Consider the following 22,188-nt stretch of genomic DNA (forward strand, 5'->3'; position numbering starts at 1 on the left):
AAATCCAACATTCTGTGGCTGCAGATGAAGACGAGCTTCGTAAAACAGTTCCCTGCCTCCTTACCTGCTTCACAGCCAGCTTGTCATTCCCTGACATCAGCCAGTATAAGACTTTTAAAGAGCTACTGGAGTCCAGAGCCTGTCATGGGGCGGCAGGCAATCCAACAGCTGATGACTACAAGACGGCTGAAATCAGTGTTCTACAGCAAGCTCAGGAAGAGTGTTTCCCCTCTGAACTGGAGCAGTTAAAGGCGGGTAAATCATTTCCCAGAAACAGACGGCTAAAGACACTGGCCCCTGAACTTGACAACGAGACTCAGCTGATCAGAGTAGGAGGTCGCCTTCGCTGTAGCCCTTATCTAGATCCTGATACCGTGCACCCCATTGTCCTAGACCCAAAACACCCAGTCTCTAAACTGCTCATACAGAGTTATGACACTAAACTCCACCATCCAGGCCCTGAAAGAGTCTTTGCCGAGCTTCGGCAGAAATATTGGATTCTTCGAGGCAGAGAGGCCATCAAACGGTGTCAGAGTACTTGTGTGGACTGCCAGAAATGGAGAAGAAACCCTGAGGTTCAAAAAATGGCAGACCTCCCTCCAGCCAGATTACGTTTATTCAAGCCCGCCTTCTACTCAACAGGAATGGATTGCTTCGGTCCATATACTGTTAAAGTAGGTCGCAGAAATGAGAAGAAATGGGGCATCCTGTTCAAATGTCTAACTACCCGGGCAGTTTACATTGAAGTCCTTCATAGCCTTGAGCAGCTGGCAAGCCAGCAAATACAATTCCACTTCAATCCCCCTAATTCTCCACACTTTGGTGGCAGCTGGGAAAGAGAGATTCACTCCCTTAAACAGGCCTTGATGACAACACTTGGTGCCCAGTCTGTCACCTTCGAAAGTACTGTACACTGTGCTGGTGGAGATCAGAATTCCAAGCCACTAGGCTACATTTCATCTGACATATCTGATCTAGACCCCATCACACCAAGTTCCCTTCTCATGGGGCGGCCAGATTCATCACTTCCTCCTGTGATATACCCAGAATCTGAACTGATCCGTCGACGCAGATGGCGCCATAGTCAAGTCCTTGCCGACCAATTCTGGAAGCGCTTCCTCAGGTTCTACCTTCCCAGCCTTCAGACCCGCCAGAAGTGGCAAGATGAGAAATCTGACCTCCAGGGTGACACTATCGTCCTGATCGTCGACCCCCAGCTACCCAGAGCACTGTGGCCGGTGGGCCAGGTGTCTAAGGTATTCCCTGGAGTAGACAGCAGAATAAGAGCAGCAGAAATTAAGATGGGAAAGAAGTTGTACACACGCCCAGTCGCACGCCTCATCCGATTGCCTGCCATACCAGATTAAAGCTACTCTGAATGGTATAGGTTATAGGCCCTTTTGATATTGTAGATATTTCCTTCCGAAAATATGGGGGCGGCTGTAAAAAAGGCCACACACAGGTTATATTCATGTGTCTTAGTTTCCCTTGCAATACACTACAGTCGACTCAGACGCAGCATCCATCCTGTCATGCTGCCAGCCAATCAGCGCTCCGGGCAGGATGCGGAGGTCAGTGGTCCCGCCCACTGAACTGAGTTAGCACGATCGGGAAAGCGGACGGATGCTAGCAGTACTGTAGCGATTTATCTTTGCTAAAGTTGTGTGCGTGCCTATAAAAAAAACACACAAACATGAAAACCAAAATATCTTCAGTGTATTGAGTTTGTGGTGACAATAAATGGGTTATTCCCGCATACCTGATCATCTGTGGTAAAGTCTCTAACCGGACGCTCCGTAGTGGGTTTGTTATCAACCGGCAAATTAACAACCAGGAAGAGCTACCAGTATCCATTCCATTTTACAGCCTATTTAGTTCCCCTCACTCTACAACAAATATTTTAAATTTAACGGTATTCAGAACAGAACAAGAATGAAAAATATGTAGTTAAAAAATTATATATTCAACTATATCAAAAAAAAATAGGCTATAGTGGCATTCATTATAAACGGCAAATGTCCAGCAAAACTGAAACGGCATTGGGCTCACGAGCCGGTCTCATACCACAAGAATCCAAATGTTTCCATGTTTGCCATATTTGTAACATTTGTTTGCATAACTATTATTCATTATGTAGCCTAAACATGGCTTTATACTTCAGTCATGTTCTAATATCCGTGTAAAATCCTTCACATGCACAAAAAATTTTCTGCCCAATTTTCTGTCATACATTTGTTTTATAAATGAGGCCCAGTAGGAGGTGATAAAGAATGCAATTTTTTAATAAACGTTGCTATTTTTTATGGAGTAGCAAGCTGAAATGTTCTTTCTTAAATATCTCACCTGTCTCTGTGATAACCCTAGACGGTGTTAAAAATAAGAAAAAAATCTGACAACATGCCACTATTGTTTAGCCAATCAGAGGACTTTGCACTGACAACCACATGAATCCAGTGAAGCAAACTAACCTGGTTGTGGGCACACTAGCAGATTATCAGAAAGTTGGCGATTTTGTTCAAGGCATTTCACTCCAAATGCATCCAAAATCAGGCATCATGAAATGGGGAACACTAAAGCTTTGTCCTTAAAGACAACATGACATTAAAATCCCTTCTGACATGTTAATGCACTTTTCTGGTCTTAATGAGAATGATTCCGCAGTCTTTGTAATCTTTCGTCAAAATGTAAATGACTTGCGGTACTTTTAAAACAACTTTCTTTTCAACTGACTTCATGAATCCCTCTTAATTTTTAGCCTCTTGCTATCAACAATTTGACTCCATTTTTCACAATCCAATCAATTTTGATTTACAAGACAATGAAAGACTGAAAAGTTTGCTTTTACATTTTTGAAAAGCTTTGCGTACAGATCCTCATTCAGACTTATTGTATCGGCGATGTCACTTTGTAAAGAAGAACTTTGCACCTGCATACCTATGGACTGTAGAACATCTATAGAACATGTAATACACATGTGCTTGACATCAGTGTTTTCACAAATTTTCGTTTTTTGCAGTTTACATGATGATAATGGAATCGACAAAAACCTGCACCCGTTTTCAAAAGTTTGCATTTTCAGGCCTGTTGTCATGTACAGTGGGTACGGAAAGTATTCAGACCCCCTTAAATTTTTCACTCTTTGTTATATTGCAGCCATTTGGACAAAACACATAAAAAGTTTTCCGTTTTTAGTTGAAAACGGTGTCATGTAAACACCCACTAAGTCCCTTTTTTTCTAGCTGAACATAGTTTTTCTTGAAAAAAATTCAGAATACGCAAATAAGTGGGTTGTGAAAGGCATTTCACATTGGCTTTATGAAGGATGATTGCATTTTCAGGCAAATAATGGCAGAAAGACAAGTTTTCACTATGTTTTCTAATTAGCATTCATACTTCACACTCATTTGTAGCACCTCTGATAACAACAGTTGCCCACTTATTTGTCTCACTTCTGCCCTGATTTGAAATCATTATGAGGCGTATTGACGGAATGCAGACAAATACATCAAAGAGAAGGTCGGCAGAAAATTAAGGTGTCTGCTTCAGCCCACATCAAAATGGCAAGTACACGAGTTCATAAAAAGCTTTCTGATGAAAAACAAGCACAAGAATATGGACAGCATGTCAACCGACGAGTTCTCCAACTGCAGACAATGAGACGAGACTCTCTGGCCTGAACTTAATGGACTTCAAACAAGTTTACATTTCCCAAGCTGTGGCGTATTTGGAGTAATTTGAAATGAGCACGCCGGCCAGGTGTAATATCAGCAGCGATGCAGGCTCTGCTGTGATAGTGCTGATGGAGCTCTGTGGGTATTTCTCTAATGATATGGAAACCTCTGCTGCTCCACGTTAGCCGTAGGGGATGTTTAGCTAGCGTTAAGCTTTGGACCATGTCCAATGTGCCTCGCTGGGAGACGTGTCAGGAGCTCCAAATGAATTCAGGACAAGTAAGGGTTTGTAAATGAAGCTTGTCGTACTGCGGCATGCACACAAATATCACCTTGTCGAGAGGTGAACAATTAGCAAAAGCACTGGCGTTGTAAAGTGTAGGGATTTTGCTATGCCACGGCATTAATATTTGTGCAAATGTCAGTGAGTAGGAATTTTTCACATTAATTACATGTGAAAAACAGGGAGTAAAATATGGAGTGGGATGTGTCAATTCTAGATTTGAAAGTGGGTTCAGAGTCTATGCTTATTAATGTGAAGCAAAAAAATAAAAATTCTAGATTCTATCTTTACAGTGTATTGAGTTATTTTGCAGGCTTCATGCAAAAACTAACACGAGCAGTGCAGTCTGATTCACAAACAAATGGCTCTAATAAGCCAGTTATTTTCAAAGAGTTAAACATACAGCTCAACCACACAGTTCAATTTATAAAAATAACCATGACTCATACGAGTTGCTTTTAGTGAATCAATAAAGATACAGTGGAAGAAGTGTTACCGTACCCGATTTCCTGAAACGAATTACTCTTAAGAGCCATTTTTGTTGTGCTGAATAGTTCCAAAAGACAAGTTGCATAAGTTTAAAACACTGTCCTGTATAATCATTAACAAAGAAACAATTCCCTTCATACGTTCAAGCAAAATGGACATTACATTGCAAACAAAGCCAAATGAATCAAATTGAATCAAAACTGTAATCTATATCAATAGCAAGCCTGTTTTAAATATTAGCTTCAGCGTTTTGTACAGGCTCTCTAAGCAGACATGGTGATGGAAAAAAATATATAAGAAGGGAGGAAATATACTTTTGTACCGTCTTGCAAAAGTATTGCGATTCCCTGAAAAACTTTGCGTTATTTTGCAAAACATTTGCATTCTTTCGCACACTTATTGCGCTCCCCTGAGAAACTCTGTGTTCACTCGTAAAAGCATAAAAATTGTTTGTCGTCCCATCTCATATTATTTCCACCACAAAAGTTTCTCAGGGGAAAGCAAAACTTTTGTGAGAGAATGCAAAAGAATATAATTTTAGTTACCATCACCATGTCCCTGTAGGGGCCCCATAGTTTTATCTCTTTTTATTTATTTGGTTATTTTTACCTTAAGTGTTACATAAGTCAATTTTTTAGAAAGCATTGACTTAATTAGATTATCCAAAAATGAACCTTTCTGATTTCCAGCAAATACATGATATATATATATATATATATATATATATATAATGTGCATAGCGTGGATACAGCATCCCTAGAATGCAGGAATAAAAAGCCCTGGAAAATGATGCCTGCCCATCTCATGAGGTCTGACGTATATTTATCTGACGCGAAGTAGACATGTTTAAGGAACGCTCTGCTAATACACAGTCTGCCAGTATTAGCCTGTGATTATTCTGATGACAAAGTGCGGCTCTATTAATCCAGACCACTAATTACAACTCTTCGCAGCTTAACAGAGCCCAACAAAGCTGCTCATTACAGGACGTCCCCGAAGGTAACAAATTATTTAAATTGCATTTCTTTAATTGGAAAATCATAAACAGTGGAGCAGGCAGGGAATTTGGCGGGTATGCTGCGGGTGTATCCAGCTGGGCGAGCGATGGGGAGAGAGTGAGATGAGGGCTCAAGAGGGCAGAGGAAGACACTCCAGCTGCTGGCGTCACACCCACGGCCCAGCAGGCACTGATTAACACCGGTCATATGAGACCACGGAAGGGATTGAAATCCTCAAAAAAAAACTGTACAAAAGAACAGTCAAACTCTGTGAAAGTAACCATGACGGATTTAAAGGAGCAGGAGCCCATGATTTGAGATTTTGTAACTGTAAAGCAAATAGTTTAGAAGGAATCACATGCAGAAGTGAATTACTTAGGGTTAGGGGCTTGTTTGAATCCCTAACCTTAAGTATGAGCAATAGTAATAGTGATTCTTGAAACAAATGGCTCTTATGAGCCGATTCTTATTAAATAGTCAGTAAGATTTAAAACCAGTCAAGATTTATTGGTTTGAACTGGTTTAACACCTCACTCACTGTGTTGCTCCATATTTAGGATCAGGTCACATCTTAAGGCAAGATACTACAGGTAACTAGAGCCCGACCGATATATAATTTTGCCGATTTTATCGGCCGATATGAGCCTGTCGCAGATATATCGTATCGGTGAATATGCCACCGATATGAAATTTTTTTACAGAACATAAAACGCAGATAAAATGCTTGTAAATGATGTAATTACGTAGTTTGTCCAGTAGAGAGCGCTCCATTGTTTGCTACTGGCGACCTGTTTGAAATGCATTAAAGCTAACGTGTATGGAATACCATTGAAACTTTGAACGTCCAAATCTCCGTAATGGAGAATGCCGAATCGAGAGTACGTCTCGAGGCCCCATTTCGAATGAGACCACCCCCACATCGTTAGCCCCCGGGGTCCGGGAGTTACGGGAGGCTAAGTTTGCGGTCGGGCGCCAACCGATCTGGTGATCCCGGTTGGCTACTGACGTGCGGAGGGTGGCGTTCGAGAGGGCTCCTCGAGCTGAAGGGATCCCCCGAATTTGGTGGAGATCCGCTACCGCATTCGTGAGATAGTGACACCAGCTAACACTTTCACTTCAGTAAGGAGGTCTCTTGTTCAGGCAGCAGCATTCAAACGCTGTCTTATTCGACCGTAAGTGCCCTGAGAAGTGGACTTCACATGATATTCCGCCATGATTCCAGTTCCAAGGGAACGTACACGTTACATTCAAAGGAATGAATGTTCCGAAGTTAAATAAACTTCAATGGAATAAAGTTGAATGGAATTGAATTGAAATAAAGTTGAATAAACTTCAAATGTACTGTCCAGTGCACTGATGTCAGACTCATGTTGGACAATAAAGTTTATTGTTCAATTGTTAAATGCCCTGCCTCCATTACATATCTTTGTTACGTCATTATAAGTGTTTGATCACCACATTTGAGTGATCATTCCAAAAAAATTATTATGTATATATATTCTGTTTACTGTATTCTATATATAGTACCAGTCAAAAGTTTGGACACGAATGGGAAAGTGTCCAAGCTTTTGACTGGTTCTGCACCATAATGTACACAAAGAATATTGGGCAATATATCGATATCAGCCTTTTTTTACTCCCTAATATCGGTATCGGCCCCCAAAAAACCTGTATCGGTCGGGCTCTAGTAATAACATTCCATGATTAATCTACTGTGGAAAGTTTCAGTTTCAATTGTTTTAATTGTCTTCATGTACTGGGGTTAATCAACTGGGGAAAGTACTGTATGTTGATATCTATTAGTTTTATATTAGTTTCTATTAGTATTAGTTCGTATTTTTACCGTTCACCTATAATGTCTTGCCTAAGTTGCAGTCACATTTAACATTGTTTTTTGCAGTCAAAACCCAATAATTTGAATAGAAACACATGCAAATGGGAAAAAATAGGGCAAAATATTTCCCAACACAGATTTTGCAACATTTTTGCTCTCAAAATTTTGCTGTCTGGAGAAAGATGCACAAAAACTGGAAAGAAAGTTCCAGAGAACTGGAATGCTGCCATTCAGAAAGTTGTACACATCTCCTGCCTCTTGCATTTGTTAATTATTTTGGTTAATTTGATTATGCCTTCAGGTCCACAGTTTAGTATTCTCATGTCTCACAATTCACCAAAACTCAATTTTTCTGAAGTCATATAATAGCTTTGTGTGAAGAATGGCTCAGAGATGATGATTTTTAGTAAATAACAGAAATGTTGGTATGTTTCTCGTAAAAAAAAAAAGAAAAAAAAAAAAAAGACCCAAAATATATTGCACAATATTACTTTTATGAAACTTGTATGATGCTTTTGTATCTTTTATGAAACTTAAAATAATTATAACAGGTTTAAAAGATGCCTTTGCGATTCAGTTTCATTTTTCATGTGTTGCAGAAAAAGTCATGTGGGCTTGCAAGCGACAGGAGGGTGGAAAAATGACTTACAATATTCATTTCTGGGTGAATGACTAATTTAAGTCAACAACAAGTGATGAGAGATCAGAATAGTATAACCACAAAGTTACGCTCTTAAACTCTGAAGTATAAACTTCAGGACTTCATCTTCTGTGACTCCAGAGGGCAGAAAGCAGCTGCAGAGCAAATAGTTTAGAGATCAAACAGCAAGGAGAACAAGTAGAAAGAATTTTGAATGTTTGTGGTCTTACCTTTACTTGACCCACAAAAGCATTTTCCTCTTCCTCTTGAACTGTAAGATTAAGGGGCAGCAGAAGACCGAACTCAGGGTCATTATCATTGACATCAGTCACCATTATATTCACCGTAGCGGTCGAGGTCTGAAAACAAGAAACCTTCAGGTTACTTCAATCATTACATGGATGCCTCTAAATAAAAACTTTCCAGAGTTTCAGTTAGTAATCCAACGATGTCAACAAATCTGAAATGCGGACCTTTAGGCCTCTGTGTGATTTTGTCTGTTAATTATGAAGGTATTTTTGGTGCAAAACAACTGAGTGTCCGTGACAGCAGAATTTGTAGTTGTAGAGAATAGCCACACATGTATCAGTAAATCTGGTCACAGACAAAAGTTGCAAACTTGTAGATTTTTTTTTCTCTTCCACAAACACAACACAACAGTTACACCTTCTTGAATCCTTCACTGCAGGTGCACAAATCCTATTCTACGAATCACAAATCAAGAAACTCGTACGCTCACATGTTTTGCTACTATTGCTGCAGTGAATATGGTGCAAAACACATTCACACACCTGCATCAAAAAAATGTGAAGTCACGGACAAATTTTGTACATCCGCAAATCAGTTTGTGAATTCTTGCAATGAGATTTGCACGCTTGTAGAATGTTTTCTTACATATATTTTTTTTTTCTTGGATGCTTTTTCTAGCACAAACACAAGTGCATAACTACAACGGCGTGAATCTGCTGCTATGAGTCTCAAACACTGTTTTTCGCTTGCCAAGTTGCCAAATGACAAGTTTCACGCTCTCTCCCTTATACACCACCTATCTGTGTGAAAAATGGTGCAAAAGTGATTTGTGCATCCTGGATACAGTGGACTACCAGTAAAATTGAATTGGGACCAAAACTTTTATTTGACACTTTGACCTGACCATATTTGTGTTTGTCTTTAATTGCTAATGCGACCGTTTTACACCACAGACTGAAAAAAATGAAGCATTGCTTGGTAATTGGTTGAGCTAAATTGGTTTTATCTAATTGTGTGCTTAAATTTAACAGCTGACAGCTATTCAACCGAATTCATTACATACCTTTCTATCAAAGTTATCTGACATTACCAAGATAAATTTGTAGGATTTGTGCACCTGCAGTGAAGGATTCAAGAAGGTGTAACTGTTGTGTTGTGTTTGTGGAAGAGAAAAAAAAATCTACAAGTTTGCAACTTTTGTCTGTGACTTCAGATTTACTGATACACATGTGTGGCTATTCTCTACAACTACAAATTCTGCTGTCACAGACACTCAGTTGTTTTGCACCAAAAATACCTTCATAGGTAATGGACTGTCTTGGCATTCACAAACAATTATCCATTTCCACTGATTAATTTACACAGAACTTGCGAAATTGCTAACATATTTGCATTCATCATCAAGCTCTGAATGGGGTCTAATGAAAAAATATCCACAGCTGTTGAGCGGATTAGTGTTTCAGAGTATAGATCGCCTCAACAAATTGATGGCTGCAAACAAATTAGCATGCTGGCAGGGAGAATTCGGTCTACTCACTAACAACAATTAACCATCTACATTCACAATTCACAAAGTGTCTCATTTCTAAAGATGAGGAATGGAAAACATGACATTTAAACATTCATACACAGCAAACATATAATTAGCATACCTCTACTGTTACACATTTATTATGCAAATATAGTTTGACATGATTTTAGGGGAACACTGCAAATGTGTGAAACTAAGTAAAACTACCATGAAAACAACATTTTAGTACTTGTGTGTATATATATATATATATATATACATACATACACACACACACACACACATACGGAAATGTAGCAAGAACATCGGTAAAATAGTCCATGTGATATCAATGGTTCAACCGTAATTTTACGAAGCAACGAGAATACTTTTTATGCACAAAGAAAACAATAATAACAATTTATTCAACAAATATTCTCCCGAGTTACCATCTTCCGCCATTCTTGAGAGTATCCCAGAATGTAATCAACAATCAGCGTTGTTTACGTTCAGCATGCGCACCCTTTCTACTGAACGTAAACAGCGCTGATTACGTCGATTATGTTCTGGGGTACTCCCCAAAATGGAGGGAGACGGTAACTCGGGGAGAAGAATTGTTGAATAAATTATGTTATTACTGTTTTCTTTGTGCACAAAAAGTATTCTCGTAGCTTCGTAAAATTACGGTTGAACCACTGATGTCACATGGACTATTTTACTGATGTCCTTACTACGTTTCTAGACTTGGGAACATTGCAGTTGCATTGCTGTCTACAGAGGGTCAGAGAGCTTTCAGATTTTATCAAAAATATCTTAATTTGTGTTCTAAAGATGAACGAAGGTCTTATGGGTTTGGAACGACACGAGGGTGAGTAATTAATGACGGAATTGTATTTTTTTTATTATAAAGTTTAACAATATAGCCTTTTATAATTAAAATGTCAGTAATAACTATTCATTTACTGTATTAATATATACAGTAATAATTTACAGTAATGACTTAATTTTAAATGTATATAATGCCATAATCCAAAATATCTTAAGGGTTCTAAAATAATTCTCATCAAGATAACCTGTTAACCTGCACCCCCCATTTTGGGACTCACAGCTGAAAATGACCTACCTAACTTAAAATTGTTACAGTTCCTGACTTCAGTGTGCTACACACACACACAATGTTGGTGTCTTTGGAAAGGAGACTCTTTGGGCTTTACTTGACACTGAAGTGCCTTGAGAAAAAAAAAAAAAATTGTACCACACTGAATTTTTTATTTCATATAAATATACATTAAATCAGTCCAGGAGCAATCCAGAAAAGTAATGGGTTGAAAGTTTATATTTCAAATCTGAAGACGATACATTGAAAAATGAGATTCCTGCAACCATTTTTCTGAGACTATGTCTAGTCCCCCCATTACAGCTGTGGATGCGTTTATGACTCGTTATTACGATGAATCTGGTACGTACTGCGTTTTGATTATGCATGTTTTGATGTGTACTACTTACACAAATTTAGCAAATACATTCCTCATAAGCTTTCCATTGAAAAACAGCGATCTATCGTCGATGCTTGAGGCTTAGACCTTTAGAATTATATATAGTTTGTCAAGATTAATTTGGTCCCTTTTCATTGAATCTATTGGTAAACATTGACAAGTGCAAACAAAGAGCATTCAGTGCGCCGACGTCCAGGTGCGGGTTAACAGGATAACTACCTTCTTGGTTTTGATTTTGGGGTTAAATAAAACACAATTAGTAATGTTACTGACAGAAACAAACTGTCCAATTGGGACCAACTCAATATGTGTGTGTGCCATGCAGTGTTTTAATACAGTATTTTCAACCACTTAGAAGAAGCACATTGTCAGAAATAGCCTACTGGCTATGAAAGGGGTTAGGCACAAGGCATGTGATTTTTTCAGTCTTCTTTCTCACTCTCTACAAACAGCAAAAAAAAAAGTTTACATCAATCAATAAATCAATCAATCAATACCTTTTGACCACTTATGTTTTGTCTTTACACAAGTTATAGACTTCAAACACACACACACACAATATGATTTTGTGATTACTGTGAACAAATGTTTTTGCATCACGTCAGGTTATGTAGTGTAACTTCAGCTAGGTTCAATTCAGAAGCACCAGCCAATTCAAATTAGAGCTACACAGTCTACAGTGTGTGAAAGTTGATTCTGAGAACATTTCACACAAATGATTGCTTCTCCTCCTACCAGGCCTTCAGATGCTCTTACCAGACTGCACAAATGACAATTACATAACGAATCAAACAAAACAAATATTATTTCAAGAATGATCTGACAAGCGAACAAACAAGTAAATGAGTAAATGAACAAAAACAAATTAAACAAGTGAGTGAGTCAAGCTTTTTTGATGTTATCACCAGGTTGCACAAATAAACAAGCAATAAATAAAAGTGAACAGATCAGCAGTGTATCAGTGTGATCGATCATTAAAAACAAACTTCTTTTTGTGAAATGTTTTGCTCGAAATGTGTAAATGTGTATTTACATCCAAACATATGGGAAATTTGGATAAATAAACAAGCAGTCTAAGGTACTTCATCACAATAAATAACTAATTCAAACAATTAAAAGGCAAGCGATCCAAAACCCAGCATACTGAAAACCAAATGAAAACCAGGAATCCAGAAAGTAGGAGTTTTTCTCTCACAACATAGTAGCTTAGCCTCTTGTCAGATCATTCTGCATCCATTTGTGTTTAGTCAGAGTCAATCTGGTTTCTTCCCCTAAAACATAAAACATAAAACATAGGGGAATTAGCAGAAGGTTTTTCCCCTGCTGCTCGGACTTATTTGTTAAAGGTTTAAATGCTGGAGTATTTGGCAGATTGGTCCGGTAAATTTTTCATGTGCCGGCAATAAAGCTTGCCGAGTTTGCACTATGCTCAGGGGGTAAAATAAGGTAAGCTGATCCTGAGCTGAGACAAATGCACACAAGGTAACTCCGTTTGTCAACAAACAGGTTTACATCTTGTGATGAGGAACTGGAAGGATATCATAAATCTTTAAGAGAGAAAGACTATCTTGCAACTTCATTGCTAAACCGGTGTATTTCCATAATAAAATGGTACGAAATGTATTCTAGTTAGAACACTCACTTTGGACAGTTTGGTTCATGCATGCATGCATACATACATACATATATAAGAATATCGTGAAAAAGTTAATTTTTTGTAACACTTCAAAAAGTGAAACTTTTATATATTTTAGATTCATTACAAGTAAAGTAAAACATTTCAGAAGTTTTTTTTTTTTAATTATTATTATTTTTAATTTTGATGATTAGATCTTACAGCTCATGAAAGTCAAAAATCAGTTATCTCTTTTTCTTTGAAACCACAATAATGGGGAAGACTGCTGACTTGGCAATGGTCCAGAAGACAATCATTGACACCCTCCACAAAGAGGGTAAGTCACAGAAGGTCATTGCTGAAAGGGGTGGCTGTTCACAGAGTGCTGTATCAAAGCGTATTAAATGCAAAGTTGACTGGAAGGAAGAAATGTGGTAGGGAAAGGTATACATGCCACAGGGATGACCGCAAGCTTGAGAATACTGTAAAGCAAAGCCGATTCAAACACTTGGGAGAGCTTCACAAGGAGTGGACTGAAGGCGGGATGGTCAGAGCAAATGAAACCACAAATTGAAACACCGTACCCATGGGAGGGTTCATTCACAGAGGAAGGCATGGGGTTGGCTAAAAGTTTAGTCAAAGAGGGTTGGGGGGTGTACAGGTAAATAAGTCAACAGATAAATATATGACAAAAAGTTATGTATTGCAGGACATAAAGAAAGTCTGGGACTAAGGTCCAGAAAAGAAACAATTAGCTGCTTATGTAGCTAGGCAAAATTGCCCTGCAATAGAAAAAAACCCCACCCTACTGCACGCCTGAACCCTCTGTGCAGTCTGCGGTGAAATCTGAAACTTTGCAAATTAACTCAAGTTGCGAAACAGGGTAACAAAACTGAGATGTCTAATCGAAATGCAATGGTGTGGCTAAGAGCTGGAAATGCTCTATCTATGAAATCACTGAAAATGTCTGACATGGAATCAATATGCAAAAGTTTGCCTTCTCAGAACCCTGGAAAATTTGTGACTATTCTGCAAACGCATTCGAAATATTCTCATTTTACTGGTGCAGATTACAGGGCAGTTCTGCTAAGAACATTGTAAGGGGATGTTACGGAGTCAATGCTAATTGATGAATGTCCAACGCTGAGCCGTGATAATGATAAAACAACAGGCTCAGGCACGGCTGCAACTCCCCATGAATTTTTTCTGAAAAAATCCTTTAAAGCATGATAACTTTTTTTAAAGAACTGAGAACTTTCTTAGATAAGCATCTAGGTAACAGACAAGACCTATCATTCGCTGCCAACACCAAGCAGAAACATAAGGAATCTGCTTCAGACTTTTATATTTGGTTTAAGAAGGCATGGGTTGAAGAGTCTATACTCCCAATAAATAATGAGATGAAGGCCTTGTTCAGAAATACCTTCTTGGATAATATGCAATGGAAACAAGCACAACTGATCAGAATTACAACTGCCAATCTATTCGATATGGATATAGACGCAACAGGGAAGCGAGTTAGGGAACTAGACTCATCTGGAGGTTTCACGGTTAAAACTGAGACTGCTATGTTTACAGGGCAAAAAACATCAGGAGAAAGTATATGACCAGAAAGCAGAAGTGAAACCACACTTGACTCAGCAAAGAAGCCCAAGAATAGTTCGTTATTACTGCTGGCGGGAGGGTCATGTACACCGTGATTGTAGGGCATGGAAAGGTCAGCTGCAGAGGAAGCCTTGGGTGAAGCCACAACAACAGAGAAGCAAACCAACAGGCGCCGTGTACTCCACTACATGGCACAATGACCAAGAATATGGATGCCTACAGAGTAATGTCAGTTCCGATTTATCTATGATGACCCTCACATTCTCAAACCATAATGAAGACTTGCCTTAAGTTACACTGCATGGTCAACCACAGACGTTCCTTTGGATTCTGGAGCGGATGTGACGTCACCGACCTCCAAACAGTATGAGGGTCCTCTTTCTAATCAAATAGTTAACTCTGTGGGAATATCAGGAACTGACATTGCATGTCCTGTAACGCCCCCTTTGGAAGTAAAATCCCTGGATTCAAACAATTTTTTCATAAATTTACAATTATACCAGGGGCTCCAATGAATTTATTGGGACGCGATATGATGCATGTTGAATATGGATATCAAATTCACTGATAAACAGGTTGTGTTTTCCTTCCTACCCAACTTGCAGGTCTCAATGAACCCCTTGCCCACATGGGAGGAATCCAGTGAACCACAGCCTATCGTACCAAAGCTTGACCCACCATGGATGGTAGATACCATGGTTAACCCATTATTGAGGTCACAATATAAGGATGACACCGGTTTCATAGATATGGAACCCTATAAAGCAAAGGTGAAGACTAATAAACCAGTCTACATTAAACAATATCCTTTGTCTAAAGATAAGGAACTTGGTATTAAACCATCGATTGACAATTTTATCCAGCAGGGTGCCCTCGTACTAATACATTCACCTTACAACACGCCCATTAATCCTGTGGTCAAGGCTGACTGAAAAACATGGCGTTTGACCCAGGATTTAAGGGCTATAAATCAATTGATAACGCCACTGTCACTGATTGTGCCTGATGTTCCAACTGTTATTAACTCTATCCCATGTATGCACAAATATTTCATGGACACTGACCTTTGTGCAGCTTTCTTTTCTGTACCTGTACATCCAGACACAGTTTATGTTTCAGGGTCAACAGCTTTCGTGGACACGCCTCACGCAGGGCTACGTTGACTCCCCCGCTGTTTTTGTGGCAGCAGTACAGAGGACACTAGCCAAAATTACGGAGTTGCCCTCTACAGTCTGTGCCCTCCAATACGCATATGATATTTTGGTCTCGGGGAGACAAAAGAGTACTGTGAAAAAGCCTCCATCATTGTCTGCAATGTGCTCGCCCAGGCTGGGTTTAAAGCCTCGAAAGACAAGCTTCAGTAGGTCCAGTCCAAAGTGACATACTTGGGACACATTATAATGCCAGGTTTGTGAGCAATCTCAACAGATAGGGCCCAGATGATCAGGAAAATGAAGTCCCCTCGAATTGTGCAGCAGCTCCAATGTTTTCTGGGACTAGTGAACTATTGTAGATCCTAGACACCTGATTGTGCCGTGCATGACAGGCACCTGAAAAACTTGATTGACCATAAAGTTCCGCCCACTACGCCTTGTGGCGAGTTGCCAGCAGCTCATCATATGTCGCCCCTGGCAACACACACAAACCAGCTGAGGAGCAATCACCAAGCCCAGCTGATGGCAGTCAATCAATCAATCATCAGTCAATCTCCTAGACAATGATTTAAACCTCAGTGGAAACAAAAGAGGTAGAGATTCTTCTCTAGACTGAAGCTAACAATTGTGCTTTTGTTTCTTTGCTAGAGATTGACTGAAAGGAGTTTGCTGTTATGGATCCTCCACAGGCAGATCGCGGCATATACTGATTCCCACCTGTTTGGAAGACTTTCACCCACTCTCACCTGGGCCACAAACACTCTTTCACTGAGGAACATCCATAAATAGCACTACTTCACTGAATGCAGACTGGAGGAGTACAGTCAAGCTTCCCCGGGCTGGTTTCCTTGCATCTGCTCACTAGTAAATAAACACACCCTCCGGGTTGAACTCATTTCCTTGTGTCTGTTCTCCTTTTTCCCCTCAGGAACCCACTACAGTCTTTAAACTGGACTGAAGTGGCAGAACTGCACTTCACTGCATTGAAACAAGCCATCACCACAGCCCCAGCTTTGGGCCTGCCCGACTACAGCAAAAATTTCCACTTAGATGCCCGCGAGGTGGAGGGGGGTAGCCATTGGCATCCTGTTGCAACTGCATGGTTCCACTTATAAACCATTAGCATACCTGTCTAAGAAGCTAGATAACATAGCTTCAGGTATGCCAGCATGCTGTGGCTGCAGCTACTCTTGTTGTACATATGGCTGAGAGAATGGTTCTGTCACACCCATTGATCTTATATACTTCTCATCAGGTAGGGGCCATCCTACACAATATGCAAACACAACATATGACAGCGCAAAGACGCTCGGATTACGAGGCAATATGGCCACCAAAAACCTCACCATTCAGCTGACAGCATCCATTAATCCTGCGCTATTAAGAGTTTTTGGTATGGCTGACATGGTAGATAATACTACAGATCATGATTGTATCATTGAATTGACTTCATGTTCTTCCAGGGCCGGCTATCCAGTGCGTTGTGATTGGCTGAATACCTCAAGCGTGTGATGGAAATGTTACGCCCCTTACCATACTGTGATGCCGTGTGTCCCGGCACGATGAGACGACACCAATAAAACCCATTACAAACGAGGCATTTGTTGCATCCAGTGGGGACATAATTACTGATTATAATGACTTGTACTGCCACACACAGCATCGATTTTGCTTGACAATCATCATAAGACTGCGGTTCTCTCGGTTGGCTGTGCATCTTTTTCTTCCACTCAACTTTCTGTTAACATGCTTGGATACAGCACTTCTTAGCAATGCATATTACTAATCAAAAATTAAGTTTTGATATATTTATGGTAGGAAATTTGCCAAATATCTTCATGGAACATGATCTTTACTTAATATCCTAATAATTTGTGGCATAAATAAAAAATCTGTCATTTTGATCTATACAATGTATTGTTGGCTATTGCTACAAATATATCAGATATTTTGATATATATTATTATTACAAAAATAGGATTACAGAATCAAGAACTTGCTGAAGTACAAATGTTCATTTTGCTGATTTTCTTTCTTTTTGATATATTTTCTTTCTTTCAATTTTACATATTTTCATATTCTTTATTCTAATTGCAATGTTTAACCTAAATCAATGGGATGGATGGATGGATGGATGGAGGTATGGGATTGGAAGGATGGATGGAGGTATGGGATGGGATGGATGGATGGAGGTATGGGATGGGAGGTATGGGATGGGATTGGAGGGATGGATGGATGGATGGATGGATAGATGAATGGATGGGGATTGAAAAGGAGCTAATACTGAATTGTGCCCACTCCAGCAAAGTAAACAAGACTTTGTGCCAATAGTCAAATGTCTGTGTACATCAGACAGACGTCTGGCTGTATCTGTTCCTCTAACCACAGACTGGGGAGTAAATAAATCTCTATTTTGGACTTTGTGAATCTGGTATGGGATGGGATGGATGGATGGGATTGGACAGATGGAGGTATGGGATGGGATTGGAGGGATGGATGGATGGATGGATGGATAGATGAATGGATGGGGATTGAAAAGGAGCTAATACTGAATTGTGCCCACTCCAGCAAAGTAAACAAGACTTTGTGCCAATAGTCAAATGTCTGTGTACATCAGACAGACGTCTGGCTGTATCTGTTCCTCTAACCACAGACTGGGGAGTAAATAAATCTCTATTTTGGACTTTGTGAATCTGTCTGGCTCTCACATCACCCTGTGCAATGCAAAGAGCAGCCCACGTGACCTCAGCAGGGACAGAGGTCAACTCTGAGTGTGGCCCAGGGCCCTTAAAAATAAACAAATTTTCCCAACTCTCCTCTGCAGAAAAGGGACTGTTTTTTAAATTGGCTAATGACCAGGTGGTTTAGCAAAGGTCACTGAATTTTAAAACCTTCCAAACTGCACCTGCTCCCCCAGACTTACGTCTCAACTTCACCCTTGATTTTCAGCCACAAGTGAATCAGAAAGGTCATCGAGGGACAGTTGTGGGTAAATGGGAAGATGGGAATGAAACCTGCTGCACTGTTTTCTCATCTTACTTTCATGAGCTAACCACACAGGGACAGGAAAGAGGAGAGATCATGGCTCTGATAATTCTGCCAATTAAGATGTGCTTTGAATTATTCCAGGGGTTATTAAAATATTGGAGTCACCATCATATGTTTGTAAAGGCTACGCTAACGTGACAATAAAGGCAAAGACTTTCGACTCCGATGTAGCATAATTTCACCGCCTGACAGCCACCTTGACAGTTCGGATATAAATGGAGACCATTGTGCTTAAAGCTGGATGCTTATGCACTTTGTTCCTGAAGAAGGCGAGTGATTATCCTTGAGTTTGGAGGTGAACACGTTACACGTCCTTGAAGAGGGTTGTAAATCCAGGCATCTCTTTTACTGAGGAATACTAAGTGAGATTTTCACCGTTGGCTCATCCAGTAAGGGAAATAGGCTCAATGAGAGAGTGAAGCGAAAGAAGGTGCTTCATAATTAAAAAGCCCGTTCGGCTCGTTTATCTCCATCATTAAGGCATAATCACTCCATTGTAAGATGCACCTCATTTTCCTCTATTTAGATCAATCACTGTGAGCCCTTTGTGAGAGTGGAGTGCACAGGAGAGACCAGTCGCTGGTAACTACTAGGAGACTCACCTCATCAAAGGAAATCAAACACTTTTGCAAAAGAACGAACAAATGAACAGATGAATGGACAAAGGAATGGACAAACAGCAATCAGTGTGTGAAGAAATAATTTGTTTGACTGACTCACTTCATTGATTGTTTGGTTGCACAAATGAATCAATTTTAGACTTCTCTTTACTTTGATTCTAATTCTTCTTATCATTCTTTCTTAAAATGATTTAAATTTTCATAATTACATTTATATACTACTGTGTAATAAGCATAAAAACAAACAAGAAATCAAACACTTGAAATGAATGAATAAACAAATAAATAAATAGCAATCAGTTTGATTGAATGAATAAGTGAATCAATGTAAGGCTTCTCTTTTCTTTTCATATAAACATAATGCCGTATTATAATATATACTGTAATATATTCTTTCCACTTTTCACCATTACAAATAAATATAGTACTGTTACAGCACTACAAAAATGAACAATATAACAACTATAGACCTATTAATACATTCTATAAAACAAACTGTTCAATGTTCATGGTGTCTAATGCATTAATGCTAGTGAATTGAACATTATTTTAAGTGTTACTGAAAATATATTTATATTGTGGTTATGCTTAAACTGCTGTTTGGAATAATTCAGATTTTTTAATGTTTTTGAACATAAGAAAGTCTCTCAACAAGAAGTCTCTTATTATCACCAAGGCTGCACTTATTTGATGAATAATACAGTAAAGACAGTAATATTGTGAAATATTACTGCTATTTAAAATAATTGTTAGAATTGTAACAATTGTTAATTGTTGGATATATTTAAAAATGTAATTTATATTTCAACAACGATGACACTGAAGACAGGAGTTATGGCTGCTGAAAATTCAGGTTTACAGGAATAAATTACATTTAAAATATAAATATATATTAAATATTTTTTTTTTAGTTCCCACTTTATATTAATTGGCCTTAACTACTATGTACTTACATTTAAATTAATCATTTGGTACAGTGTACTTATTATGTACAGTGGGGAAAATAATTATTTGATCCCCTACTGATTTTGTAAGTTTGCCCACTTACAAAGAAATGAAGGGTCTATAATTTTTATGGTAGGTTTATTTTAACGGATAGAGAGAATATCAAGCAAAAAATCCAGAAAAAAAACACTGTACAAAGGTTATAAATTGATTTGCATTTCAGTGAGTCAAATAAGTATTATATGTAGTAGTATAGTATATAGTATCCAAATCAAAATGTAATAAAATTAATTTATGTGTGATTTATGTGTAAATTATGTGCAATGTCTTCGCCACTAGGGATTGTTACATAGGGCTATACAGGCATCTAGTGGCAACACAATGATATTACAGATACTAAATTGTGCAAAATGTTTATCTCAATTTACAAATAATGCATTCAGATTTGTGGAACTCAATGCACTGAATCTCCACAAATTAGTGTCGTTACTATGACCACCAATTTGAATGTGACAAGCAACTGGTGCAGCCTTGGTGAACATGAAAGAGACTTATCTTGTATAGTAGTGTATATATAAATATATAAATACAACAAATTGGTTAATGAACAAACAACAATCATTGAGTGAAAGAAGAATTTGATTGTCTACCTAACTGACGACATTGATAAGACATTAGCATTAGTTTCTTTCATTTGTGCTTATATGCAATTTTGCAAATACATCCATGCAGCCAGTGATGACTATAGAGATGACTATACAGCACTCCCAGCACACTTTATGACCATTTCTACCTCTCGTCTGCCCTTCTTTCTATCAACATGATTGATTCTGCTAGACTCCTAGATTACGATCTTTTGAACTGCAGATACAGAAGTTTTCATCTTCAATTGGGTATGATGGCTTGACAGGCTTCAGTCTTACCCCATCTGGTTTGCCATCGGAGGCCGTGACCGTTAGCGTGTAGTGATCCGTGAGCTCTCTGTCCAGCGACTTCGCCAGCAACAACAGGCCAGACCTGAAAGCAAAGATTATGTTGAAAACCTGTGGATTATAGAGCCCAGAGGTCTAAGTGTTTTAACTTTATGGTGGCTTTAGAGGGCAAGCAAAAGTGAAAGAGGGAAAAGGTGTTAAAATTCACACCATGTGCTGAGAAAACAAAACTGGAAAATGTCATACGCACAACTGGCTACAGCCAAAATCCAGACAAAATGAATCATGTTCGGCTGAAATTAGTTCATCAAATATAGGCTGGATGGAATTATGTCCTGCTGAATGAGACGGCTGGGCAATATATTCATTTCTTGCAAAACCTGTGCCACTGTGAAAGGCTGAGGACATTGTATGTGTGCCTGGGGACGATTAGAACTGAATTAATTGCTGTCAGGCAACAGCAGCCATGAGTAAAACATTGTGCCCCATTCAAATGAGTTCTAGAACACTGTGCATTTGGTCACACATTTACATTTGTTTACATGGTAATGCAAGTTTAACTAAGAACGTCTCGGTTACGTATGGTAACCCTCGTTCCCTGAAGGAGGGAACGGAGACGTCACGTCGGATGACCGACGAAATTGGGATCTCGCTTAGAGGGACCAATCTACTTCGAGTGTAAACTAAACGAGCCAATGCACATTGGCATGCGATTATTGCATCCAGCTGCTGCTGATCACAGCGTGAGTATAAGTAGGCAGCAGATGCACCGCATATTCAGGTTTTCGCTGAGGAGCCGAGACGGTGACCCGGCCGCTCAGCGGTGGTACAGGAACTGTGGCGACGGGACATGACGTCTCCGTTCCCTCCTTCAGGGAACGAGGGTTACATACGTAACCGAGACGTTCCCTTTCAGTCGGTCACTCTCGACGTCACGTCGGATGACCGACGAATTGGGATCTCGCATAGAGGGACCAATCTACTTCGAGTGTAAACTAAACGAGCCAATGCACATTGGCATGCAATTATTGCATCCAGCTGCCGCTGATCACAGCGTGAGTATAAGTAGACAGCAGATGCAGCGCATATTCAGGTTTTC

General features: G+C 39.3%; 1 protein-coding gene across 1 annotated transcript in view; it reads right to left on the reverse strand.

Moving 5' to 3' along the window:
* LOC107758798 (protocadherin-15-like) overlaps positions 1 to 22,188 on the reverse strand; it is a 126,525-nt gene that overhangs the window by 93,056 nt on the left and 11,281 nt on the right. Inside the window, exons 5-6 of the mRNA XM_016576617.1 lie at positions 21,081 to 21,174; positions 8,146 to 8,274 (exon numbers count right to left, since the gene is read on the reverse strand). Of these exons, the coding sequence (XP_016432103.1) occupies positions 8,146 to 8,274; positions 21,081 to 21,174 (223 nt within the window). The remainder of the gene's footprint in view (positions 1 to 8,145; positions 8,275 to 21,080; positions 21,175 to 22,188) is intronic.

This window comes from Sinocyclocheilus rhinocerous, unplaced genomic scaffold (assembly GCF_001515625.1).
Source record: "Sinocyclocheilus rhinocerous isolate Xijiao unplaced genomic scaffold, SAMN03320098_v1.1 scaffold4098, whole genome shotgun sequence".
Classification (NCBI taxonomy): domain Eukaryota; kingdom Metazoa; phylum Chordata; class Actinopteri; order Cypriniformes; family Cyprinidae; genus Sinocyclocheilus; species Sinocyclocheilus rhinocerous.